This window comes from Oenanthe melanoleuca, chromosome 27, assembly GCF_029582105.1.
Source record: "Oenanthe melanoleuca isolate GR-GAL-2019-014 chromosome 27, OMel1.0, whole genome shotgun sequence".
NCBI lineage: Eukaryota > Metazoa > Chordata > Aves > Passeriformes > Muscicapidae > Oenanthe > Oenanthe melanoleuca.
The window spans coordinates 2,281,085-2,293,368 of NC_079360.1; the positions used below are offsets into that span (position 1 = coordinate 2,281,085).

The 12,284-nt window shown below is 50.7% G+C and overlaps 1 protein-coding gene and 1 gene segment (V, D, J or C); both read left to right on the forward strand.

Moving 5' to 3' along the window:
* LOC130264135 (M1-specific T cell receptor alpha chain-like) overlaps positions 1-12,284 on the forward strand; it is a 215,500-nt gene that overhangs the window by 62,981 nt on the left and 140,235 nt on the right. The window lies entirely within an intron of this gene.
* Positions 182-4,053, forward strand: LOC130264147 (T cell receptor delta constant-like). The segment is given in 4 exon segments: positions 182-417; positions 2,013-2,288; positions 2,915-2,986; positions 3,328-4,053. Coding segments are annotated over 3 exon segments (429 nt in total).

The window sequence follows — 12,284 nt, forward strand, 5'->3', positions numbered from 1 at the left end:
TGAAAAAAGGAATTTAATGGTTTGGGCTAACTGTATGGATTTTCATCTACAATAATCCCTTGAGTGCACTCTCACTCCAGCCAGGCTTTCAAGCCAAATCAGCAGCTTGGATTTGCTCAGGAAGTTTTCCCAGGAACAACTGGGCTGACTCTGTGTAGCACCATTATTCCATGATCCCCAAACACCAGCAGGACCCTGCTTAGCATGGGATAACTTCTTCCCACTTTGGGCAGCACTCTGGCTCAAATTTCCTGTCAAGTGTCCAATTCTCCAGTGCACTTGCACTGAGTGACTTGGGGCAGGACTGCAGAGCTCAGAGAAGAGCTCACAGTGCTGAGGAGTTTTGAGACAGATCTGTGACTGCCTGCTTTGAGCAGTTCTGGTTTGACACGGGCACCACACTGACAGTGTCCCCAGGTAAGTAATTACACTAATCCCTGGGGAAAGAGGTGGAAGGAGGTTAAATAGCCTTGGGCTTATATTCTCACAAGTGCCTCATATCCAAGACCTCCTGGCATGAAAGACAATTGGCTGCCAAGTTGTGTGGGCTCTGAAAAGACCAATGTGTGGAGTAGGGATTACAAGAAACCTTAGTTGTTTTTATCTTTATTTGGAATTCCATGAGGTACAATAAAGGCTGATGTCTCCCTGAGGTTTTTTACAGGAATGTGAATGTTGGGGTGTCACAGGGGTTTCTGATGTTTATCTCTGTTGTCCTAAAGATTCAGGTGAATCCCTCAGGAATTGCTGCTGCTCTTTCAGAGGTCTTTAATGTACTGCAAGAACATCCAAAATTATTTTAGGCCAATTACATTTTAGAATTCAGGACTCCTCCTTTGACTTTAGAAGACGAAAGTGAAGTACAAGTTTTTGTCCAAAAAAAATTTCAGAACATAAACCACAAATCCCTTCTGGAAGCAAGGACGTGATAGGATTTCATGGCTGAATTGTCACAAAATGCAAAGTACTGGGACTCAAATGAGGCTTCTGTGGTCAGATAAAACAGATCTTCTGCTCTCTGAAATATAATTGCACTGTGTACAATATTTCGTGCTGAAGATCTAGCCCCAGGAGTTATTGCAGAGAAGCAGCTTGTTTGCATTCTGGCTGTTTGGGAGCCTGGAGAGGAGACCACATGAAAAGCCTTTCAAGGTCTTCTCAGGGAACACAGAATGCACAGGACTGACAGGCTCTGGCCAGCCGTGGTACAACACCTGGGAAGGAAATGTTTGGTTTGTGTTGGGTGTCTGGTTGCTGTAGGTGTGGACAAGTGTGTAGTTCTGCCTGTTTGGTCAGGAGAGCTGACCCATGAAGTTGTGGCAGAGCACGATTTGGCTTCACCTCAGTTCCTCAGCAGTGCCATAGGGCTGATGGGGAAAGGGTGTAAAATCAGAGCCCCTTGATCAAACTTCCATCAGTACCCCGGGATGAACAAATGTTAGACCTGAGGGATCTCTTGACCCACCTGCAAGGCAGACACCATGGAAAATTAAAAGCCTCAAGCACCTCTCCTTACCCAAGAGACCCCTCAGGGTGCTCCTGCCAAAGCAAACACATAAATCTTAGTGGATGTGTGTGACAGCCCTTCATAAGCTGAGCCCTTTCTGGCAAGGAACACTGCTGGAGGTTTCCTTTGAGTTCCATGTTTTTACTCTAATTCAAATTGTTAATCTGAGTTAAGTTCTGACAATGTTTTTTTTTATGACCATTTATTCTCCATAAAAACCCTGATCTGGAGGAAAAGTAATTTTTTTTTAATCATGGTATCGCAATGATTTCTTGGCTACTAAATTCTTTTCACACCAATAGTTTTTGTGCAACACAGCTGGCTGGGAGTTTAAGCAATCATCCTTCATTACTTGCACCTCTATTGGGAAGGAATGATAACCCCAAAGACAGTAAATGAGAATGTTACAAATTAGTCACAGCTGGAGTACATGAGAATTTTCGATCATTCAGCACATGGGCAAATCTGGAATAAAAACCTCTCCAAACCATGCTTTTCTTTACAGATATTTCAAAAATTCATGAACCTGAAATCATTGTGATGAAATCAAAGAAACTGGAAGAAGGTGGCAGTCCTGGCAAAGCAGCTTGTTTGGCAAGGAATATTCAGACAAAGAGCATCAGCTTGGAGATGCCCTCTAAGGAGGTCGTGTATGAACAGAGCACATCCATTTTGACACCAGAGGGGCTGTACAATGCAATTCAAGTGGTCAGTGTGACAAACGACACAGAGGTGACCTGCACGGCCAAATTCGACAGCAGCACGATGACAGCACGGCCAGGTACAGTTTGGTGGCACAGCTGTCACTTGTTTCTGGAGACAGTGGCCTGTGGGGCTTTGTGTTCTCCTTCTTGACAGCAATGCCCTGGGCAGCCAGCAGAAATGAGAAAGGCTTTGGGGATTTCTGCAGGGAGAGCTGAAAGATGTTTCAAAGCATCTGAAAGAAATGGTTTCAACCATTTAATTACTTGGAGATACCTTTTTTGGGGAGAAGAGGGAAGACACAATCCATTTGTTCAAAATGTGCATTTCCTTATAAATATTTTACCCTGTAGCAACAAACCTTCTGCAGCACAAGCTGGAACAGCCTATCTAAATCCTGCAAAAAGTTAAAGATAGGGTGTGCTGTGAGGGTTTTTAAACTAAATAAATTGTTATAGTTTGCAGGATGGTTTTTGCAGTCCTGAAGGAGTTTCAAATAGTAAAACCAAAACAATGCAGGAATATTTCTGTTTCCTGCGGTTGCATGGAGAAATTGACACCTGAAATTAATGTTAGAATAAATGACTGAGTATCTGAGTTCCAACTTTCCTCAAGTTCCTACAGGAAATGTCACATGAACATTTCCTGTAATCCTGTAAAAAACGTGGATATAGTTTAATATACCTTTTCTTTAACATGCCACAGAAGAGGAGGCTGAAGAACCAGTGGCAGGGCCCAGTGAGAGGGTTTGCAACAGCACAGAGCCCTCAGCACAAGGTGAGTTACCCAAACAGGTGGTGAAGGAGCATTGCTGCTTGGGGGATAAAGGCATGGAAATGGATTTGCTCCAGCCCACAGGAGGCAGAACACAACACCTTCACCAGACACAAGCTGCTGTTGCAAGGTTGCTCCTGCAGTGACACACAAGCCCCAGGGAGCCAAAAGCAGCAGAGACAGACCCTGGGCTCCCCTGTTGTTGCCATGTTCTCTATCGTCTGTTCCTTTGCTGCTCTTCCTGTCCCTGACACCATCCCCTGGGCATTGTCCCACTTTCTGCCAAGATCACACCAGCAACACCTAGACCATGATCTCTCTGCTCTTTTCTGGTCCCTGAGCAGATGCTGAAGGGCAGAGAGTGAACATGCTGTCCATGGCTGTGCTGGGTTTGAGAGTCCTGCTGGCAAAGAGCATCGCCATCAACACCCTCATGAGTATCAAGCTGTTTCTTCTCTGAGGTGAGGGAGCTCACAGCTATCAAACACTGGTTCCTAGGCCCAGTTTCATTAAATGTAGTTTAAACCCCCTTTTGCAGTTCCAGTCATGGGGAATGAAGGCGAGAGGAGCCCAAGGAAGAGCAGGAAAGAACGTGAACCAGCAGCACAAGGGGCTTGAACAAGCAGGGCCAGAGCAGTGACAGAGACCAGCCAGGACACAAGGCAGCAGCTTCCCCTGAAGACATTGAACACTCTTCACTCCTGCCTGGCCAGATGATTTACACTGAACAGTTTGAAATGCTTTTGCTGTTTGCTCTCCTCTGAGAACTGAGGGGACTGGATTTATCCTCATGCTCCTGCTAAGTATCTCCCCACTCCTGTGGCATTTGCACACAAGTGTCCAAGCTGCTTCAATAGCTTTGAAAACTCCAATGCTCACTCAAGATATCTGGGCTTTTAAAAGCGCCTTTCCCAGGCATGTTGTGTTACTGCCTGTGCCACTGCAGTAGTGCTGCTGAGGGAATTCAAGCCCATTTCTTTATTAAGTCTGTATTTCTTATGCCAAATATATCTCATGTGCATTTTATACTCCTGCAGCAGTGACAAAAATAAAGTTTTTCTAGACCAAAATGCTGTGGGTTTTCTGTGCTTTTTCTCTGAACCTGGGACAGAGATTGCTGAAATCCAGCTTGTTCTAGCAAGGGGCCACCAGGAAGTAATTTCGGGTGGTTTGATGGAGTGATAGTTTCCATGGCAATTTGATTCTTACCTAACACAGCCCAGCTCACACCTTCCCCAGCTCATCCCCCTCTCACAAGCTACAGGCAGGATGCTGTGGTCACCATTTGTGACTCACTTACAGCAGGCAGCATTAACCCTCCCCTGCTTTTGAGAAAACAAGTTAACCACATCCTGCAGGGGAAATAAGGCTTTTCTGCCCCTGGCTGAGATCCTGCTGCCTGCAAGAGAGCCTTGCACAGCACACAGCAAGATGTGCTGCATTCAGCTTGCTCAGGTCAGAGCCTCAGGCCCTGCAGACACCCAGAGAAGACCCTCAGCCCTTGCAGCAGCTGTGGGAAATGTGCACGGCAAATCCAAATCCAGTGAAATGCTCATTTAGTGCATTCTGCCACCACAGCACAATTCAGGGGGAGTCATTCACCAGGATTTTTATCCTGATTTTCCAATGACACCCAGAATCATTTTTTCAAGCATTTCACACCTTTTCCCAGTCTCTCAGGCAGATTTATATTTTTAGAATACTCCTTTAGACAAAAACAGTGGAATCAGATGCATAGGAGGGAAAAGTCAATGATTAAGTGCTGGTATAATCCCATAGTTATAAAGTCCTGATGAAGTCTGGGACCAGGACTGGATCCATCCACACCTGCTCTGAGAAGGAGTTTAGAAAGCAGGGTGGTCCTTTCTGTACCTCATCACTCAATGGGAGGGATTTCCTTTTACAGCTCAACCCTTTTTCCTGTCCCCAGCCTCCACATCAATCATTCCAAATCAATTCTAATTCGATGTTCCTGTCCCTGTTCCATCCCTGTATCAGAACTGCAGAGTGAGTGTTGCTGTTGGACTGTGCCAGGCTTTGGTACATTTGTATTAAAGCTGCTTTTGCTGACACCTCTGACAGTGAGTGTTTCATTGACCTAAAGCCCTCCTTTCATGGCAGGGCCCCAGACTGCCCCACTCAGCAGTGGCTTTGCACTTGGCATTTGCCATGCAGAACATGCAGCTCAAAAAAACAGGAGAATAGAATTGTTTCCAGTGCAATAGTGAGATTGTGGTAGTGTGGGTAATTCCACAGAAGAGGAGAGAATCTGCAGCTCTCCCCGCTGATACCAGTTGAGGAGAGTTTTGTAGAGATACTCTGCTGCACATTAAAATCCCCTCTGTTCAAAGAAACACATTTGCATGTGGAATTATCCTGACATCTGAAAAAACAATATTGTCCCGTAAGAGATCCCATGATAAACAATAATGGAGGATGATCATAAGTAGAATTTATTGGAACAGTACATTTTTACAGTTATCTATTCTCATGCAAATTCATTTGTTTCCATGTGTTATTGTGCTCAGACAGCCTTTGAAAATCTCCAGAGGCTCAGCCACTGTCCCTGGAGATATTCAAAAGCCACCTGGACATGGTCCTTGGCAAACAGCTCCAGACACTCCTGCCACAGCAGGGCAGACCCAATCACCTCCAGAGGTCCCTTCCAACCTCAGTCGTTCTGCATTTCTGTGATACCTTTCTCATACTGAGGGAAATGAGAAGAAGTTTAACATTTCCCTATATACCTTCAGTCAGGGGCTTTGTTCACCTTTGCCCAGGGGGAAAGGAACTGAAGTTCCTTTTCAAGGGACTGTTTCAGCACTGCAGCCCTGAGCTGAACATCTCAGCAGACTGGGAGCAGCACAGAAGATGCACAAAAGATAACAACCATTAATGAACATAAACTCCAAACATCACCTCTGGCATGGTCAGAGACACTTGGTATGGGAAAAGAGAGGGGAGAGAACCAAGAATGAGAACTGAAATAACATTGAAGGTGAAGGGATCAATAGAGAATCAAATACTACAAACTGTGTAACAGGACCAGGGAACACTGAAACAATGAATTTCCCTGGGTTTTCACTGTATAAGCACAGGAAAAATCCACTGAAAACCTTGTGTGACGGAAGCATTTTCTCTGCACAACCTGGGCAGTGTGAATGAAATGATTTCTGTTCCACATCCTGGCCAAAATAAAGTAGTGCCTTCATTCTCTGCCACTAAAAATGTAGGAGATGTTTTGGTTTTGCTCACAGTTTCAGTGACCAGACCATCTACAAGTTGAAAAACAATAAAACATTTCAAGGAATTAGAGGAAAATTTCCAACTCTAACACATTTATTATCCCTGCTCTTGGGGAGCCTCACACACAGAGTGTGGTATCTGACGTCTGTCCTGCTGAGCAAGTCAAATAGGTGAGAGCTCTCTCCTGTGGCAGAGAACATTAAAAGCATCCTGAAAGAATAAATCCCTCTCCAAGAGGTTACATGGGAAAGCATCGTGAGGGACTCCATGAGGATGGGCAATATTCAACAGCTTTTTGTACCACTGAATCCTTCTCTCATCTCATACAGCATTAAAAATATTCCTGCATCTGCTGGGTATTATCTGACTTTTCTGTGTTCTGAAATACTAATATTGTTCCTGGTATGGTTAGGTCTATTGATTTAAACTGAACTTCTTTCTCTGATCTCTCCTGCTACCTTCTGGCCAAAGTGTTCATTGTTCTCAAAACACCTTCAGTATTAGGAAATCCAATAAATAGGTCAAACAGGAGGCAAAACAGAGAAAACTCTAAATTTAAGCAATCACCCAAATCACAGAAGAAGTGCTGTGTCTGCACATGCCACAAATTAAATTTCTGTGCTCTACATTTGCATTCTGGCCTTACCAGCAGGTGCAGCTTGAAAGTACATGGGATTGATTCAGGACATCTCCATTATTGCATTTCCGAAAACGTCCCATAAGCAAGTCATCCCCTTAAACATGTGCAGAACAAATCAGGATATGCTACAAAGATCTGAAAAGGGCATATCCACCACAGAAACTCGTTAGGGGGATGGTTAATTATCCGACAGCAAGGGCAAGTTCTCCTTCTATCTCTTCCTTATATTTCAGGCAGAAATGCCCCATAAGAAGAGAAAATAGGATCCATGATTTATCCTTCAATGAAACCAGGCACTGACCCATGGCCAGTGGTGCAATCAGCCAGAATCCTGGAGAAATTCCACTCCCTATAGAGGGCCTGGGTTCTGAACAATGAACTTTCCTGCAGCACTGATCACTTGTCTGCAGCACCTGCGTGGGACCAGGGTGCTCGGATCCAGCCCAGGACAAGCACTCAGCGATTATGTGAGCAAGAGTCGCTGATCAGGCACAGATCTGAGCTGCTTTTCTCTGCAGCAGCATCTGCCATGGACTAGGCAAGGGAACAGCCGTGTGCTTATCCAAAATATAAAATAATATATTTCCGTTGCGATTCTTTGCTCAGCGTCCTTGTCTCCCAGCTCAGGGGACAAACCAATGACACGGATGGGAAACTGGGGAGTCAGGACGTGTCCCCGGTACTCAAGCGTGGCCCCAGCAGTGCCGAGGAGAGAGGAGCCATCGCCTCCCTCAGCTGCCGGCAGCGTTTTGCCCAAGGCAGCCCCGGATGGCAGCGACCTTCTGTGCTGCGAGGGCGAATTTCTGGGCGCGCTGGGCACGGAGCGCTCGGCTCCCTCGGGCCCCAGGCGCTCTCCAAGGGCGCAGCGCCGCTCGCTGCCCGCGGCCCGGCCGTGGCCGGCGCTGCTCCTGCCCGGGGCAGGGCCCGGGGCCCGGGGCGGGTGTGTCGGGGCGGGCAGAGGCGCCGGCGCTGCCCCGGCGAGGCGGGGCCGGGCGGGAGCGGCCCGAGCGCGGCTCCGCTCGGCTCCTGTGCGGCTGCCGCGGAGCCGGGGCCGGGCACGATGGCGGCCGGGCTGGGGCCGGGGCTGCTGGCCTTGGCCTTGGCCTGGTGGCCGGCAGGTGAGAGCCGGGCGGGGAGGGAGCGAGCGGGGCGGGGAGGGAGGGACGGGGACAGGGACAGGGACAGCGACAGGGACAGGGACAGGGACAGGACAGGGACAGGGACAGGGACAGGGACAGCGACAGCGAAGTTGCTGCAGCAGGACCAGGGACAGAGGATGGGACAGGGACAGGCTCTGCCCGTGGGTTCGGCCGCAATAGCTGAAGCAGGTGCGGCCCAGCCCCGGGAGCGCTCGCAGGGCATCACCCCGGGCACGGGAGTTTTCCCGGAGAAGCGAGGTGCGGCTGTGGCTGTGGCGGGCCGGGGGCACCGGGACCCCGGGACAGCGCCCTCGGGCCGTGCTCGCTCCCTGCCCGATTGCTGCGCTCTCCCTCCGCAGGGCTCTGGGCACAGCCGAGGCTGCAGGAGGCCGGCGGAGGGCTGCGAGCGCCCGGGGACTCCGTGACCCTCTCCTGCCGCGGGTCCGGATACACCTTTAAGAGTTTTGGAATTTACTGGTACCGTCAAACACCCGGAGGCAGCCTGGAATGGGTGTCCTTTATTGGTGCTGATCCGACAATTCTTTATTTTGACCAGTCAGTGCAGGGTCGCTCCAAGATGTCCCGGGACAATTCCCTGTCCCAGGCTTATCTCTCCCTGCTCACTCTGCACCCCCACGACTCTGCTCGATACTTCTGCGCTATTCACACGGGGACAGGAAACCCAGCTGAGCTTTAACACAAACCTGCTCGGGTCTGGCTCAGCAGTCACAAAATTTGAGGGTGGTGAAATTCCAAATTGGTTCACAGCTGTTCCCAAGAAATCAGGAGCCGTCCCCATGCAGCACAAGTGATCCTGGTCTTTCATGAAGAGATCTTTTCTCAACACTGAAGCTTTCCTTCTTCTGAGTCTCAGTTGCAATGTTCTGTTCTGTAGAGGATGTTCAAAGTTTTTTCTGTCATCCAGTCAGCCTGGTGACTGCCTGGCTCCAGTCCCACTTTGCCTTCCTTCGTCCTGTTCTTAAGTGGAACACACAAAGCACCTGGGCTTTGGCAACACCTTTGCTGCTTCCTTTGACCCTTTTGGGGCCATCTCCTTGCACCACTGAGAGCAAAGCAGTGATGCAAAGGGCCTGATCTTCATTCAGATGCATTTCAAGGTGATGAGATGCAAGCAACCACCTCTGCAGTGTGGTGCCAGCAGAGAACACTGCGACCCTCTGTTGCACTTACAGCCCCAAAGCCTCCTATAGTTACATGGCCTGGTGTCAGCAGTGTCCTGGTGAAGCCCTGCAGTGCTGCAGTGCCAGGGCCAGGGAGGCTCCTACAGCCACACAGCCCCTTTGGCCCACAGGAGGTTTTCCTGCTGTGCTGTCCAGAGCTCTGGGACACTGACCATCAGCAGGTTGGAGCTGGGGGACAGGGCACTCTATTACTGCACCCTGGAGGGAGCAGAGAGACACCTGGGGTGTGCCTGCACTCCATCCGCTTCCTCCCCTCCTGCATGTGCACGTGGGTCCCAGCCCATGCAAGGGACAGTCAGTGAGTGGGCTGTGCCTGGATCAGGGAAATGGGGTCTCACTGGTCCTGGGGGCTCTTGGGGAAGAGGAGTGGAAGGCAGGGGAGAGAGAAAAGAGGACTTTTTCCACTTAAAGTGAGCTGCAATGACTCTTTAGTCCAATTGCTGAACCACTTTCAGGGCTGATAGAAAGTTGCTGCATGTTTAAAAAGGCATTGTCCGAAAATCTCTTAAACACGGACAGGCTTGGGGCATCGAGCACCTCGCTAGGATGCAATGTTTCACTAATCTCTCAGTAAAGAAATGCTTGCTAATATCCAGCCTAAACCTCCCCTGGTGCAGCTTTTGATCACTGTCACATGACCTATTACAACGTACCAGAGAGAGCATCCCTCTCCACTTCCCCTCCTAAAGAGGCTGAGAGAAGTATGGGGACCTTAGCCTCCTATTTCCAGACTAGACAAATCTACCCTGGCCGTGCACCCAAGTCTTCCCATTCCCAGGCTAAAGCTTCCTTTCTCAGTGAGCTTTTCTACCCTCTCCACCTCCTTTTTTCCCCCTCTCCTAACGATTCCCAGCACAAGGCACCATGTACAAGTACCCAGGGAAAGAGGGCAGAGGGTGAGGATGAAGACAGTCTGTGGAGTGGGCAATGCTGCCAGAAGAGTGGTGGCAGTCAGGACAATGACACTGCCAGGGCTCAGAGCTGTCCCAGTCTGTGGTCACAGGAAGAGCCCTGGGTTCCTGCTGAGGAGCAGGAGGAGGACACAGGGCAGGGAGTGTCCTGGCTCTGCTGAGCAGCCTGGTCCCTGCAGAGTCCTGGGCTGCCTTTGCTGATGGGCAGGGGTCCGGGAGGGCTTTGGCAGAAGGAGGCAGGTGGAGAAGTGTCATCACTGGGAGGGAGTAGGGGGCTGGGCCAGAGTGCAGGGAGCAGGTGAGGAGCACTTTGGCTTAGGGGTGCCCTGGCCAAGCCCAGCTGGGATCCTGGGCTGTCCCATGTGGGAGCAGCAGCTCAGCAGAGCCAGGACCAGGGAACCAGGGGAAGGACAAGCTGACAGCCACCCTGGTTAGCTCCAAATTCCCAGCAGCAGCCGCATGCAAGACTTGCTGAGAGAAAGGGCAGGGCTGGCCGCAGAGAAACACGTCCCCTTTAGGCCAGCACAGCATTTCCTGCCCAACAAACAGTCTGTTCTTGCAGCATGCAGAATGAGAGACAGCCGGGAGGGCACAGAGAGCTTCAAGTAGTGCTCCTCCTGCCCCACCTCCCCTCAGTGCTGTCACAGGCAGAGGGAGGGAGCAGGAGGGACTGGCCCTGAGAGCAGTGCCAGAGGCGCAGGCAGGGCAGGTGTGGGCAGAGCTGTTGTGCAGGCAGAGAGAAGGTGGAGAGAGGCGAGCCAGAGCGGCCTGGCCATGTGGAGTGCCCTGTGCGTGGGCTTATTGCCCATTGTAGGTAAGTGCAGGGAAGGGCTGCTGGCCCCAGGAGCTGAGCCCTGTGCTCTGCAGGGCTCTGGGCAGCTGTGCTGGGCGCTTGCAGCCGCACCTGTTCCCCGGCTCCAGCTGCCCAGCCGTGCCTGTGGAGCACGCTGAGAGCAGCCCTGCTCCTCTTGTGCCTGTCAGCTCGTCACCTCCATCCAAGCTGCCTCCTCTGCAGCCTGGGCACACGCAGGGCACCTCCCTGCTGCACTCAGAGCTTGGGGCCCAGCGCTCTGCCCTGGCACTGGACACTCTGCTCCTGGGGCACTGCGGCCCCTCTGGCACACACCAGCTGCAGGATGGCAGCACAGGGCACAAGCCCCATGGCCTGTGACAGGCCTGTGTCTCTGCTGGGCTCACCTAGAGCACTTTCAGGGACAGCAGAGTGGGTTCCTCACCCTCCTGTCTTGGCAAGGCAAAGGTCTTTGTCAAGCCATGGTGCAAATGCTTTGTGGTTCTTTGGGGAAAATCAGAAAAAGCTTCCTGTCTGACGGGGAAAAGGAAGGAGAGAAATGTGGAATGTCCTTCTTTGTTAGCCTTTATAGCTGCTACCAGCTCTGCCCATCTGTTTCAGCTGGCTTCAAAGAGGAGGATTTTGTCCTCCCACTGGTGCAGTGCCAGTCCAAAGCCTCACCAGCATTGCCCTGAGCTCTGCTGAATCTTGCAGTGACTGTGGCTTGTTCTTGCTCTCTGCAGCAGTCACTGGCCAGGTGGCCTTGGAGCAGCACCCCAGGCAACTGACCGTGCGAGAGGGAGATCCAGGCACCTTCCAGTGCAGCATGAAGGGGGGTTCCATGGGCAGCTACGTAATGAGCTGGTACCGTCAGGGCCCACGGGGCTCTCTGGTATGGATTTACAGGGAGGGTCATTATTATGGGGAAGGTTTCCAAGATCACTTTAAGGGAATACTGGAGAGCTCCAAGAACAGCTTCACACTGCGGATCCTGGCAGCAGAGCAGGGGGATGCAGCAACGTATTACTGTGGAGCAAGCTCTGTAGTAAAATGGATCAAAAACTGCCAGATGGGGAAGACAGATGTCTGATATCTCAGCATTTCTTTCTAGCAGCTGCTTCCCAGGGCTCTTGTCAGGCAATGGCAGGTGCAGGAAACATCCCTCTGGCTTGGTGGCACTAAAAGGCAGTGGAGGGAGGGCTGGGAGAAGGGCTGCTGCCATTTATGGTGAGGAGGATCTGTTCTGGCAACTGCCCAGGCTGTTTGGGCAAGTGCAGGTTTAGTGCACGTTGCCTGGGCTCCTGTCCAGCATGGCCTCATTTTTGCTCTGTGCCTTGGCTGCAGAGCCATGGGATGATGGGGATGTGTTGCTG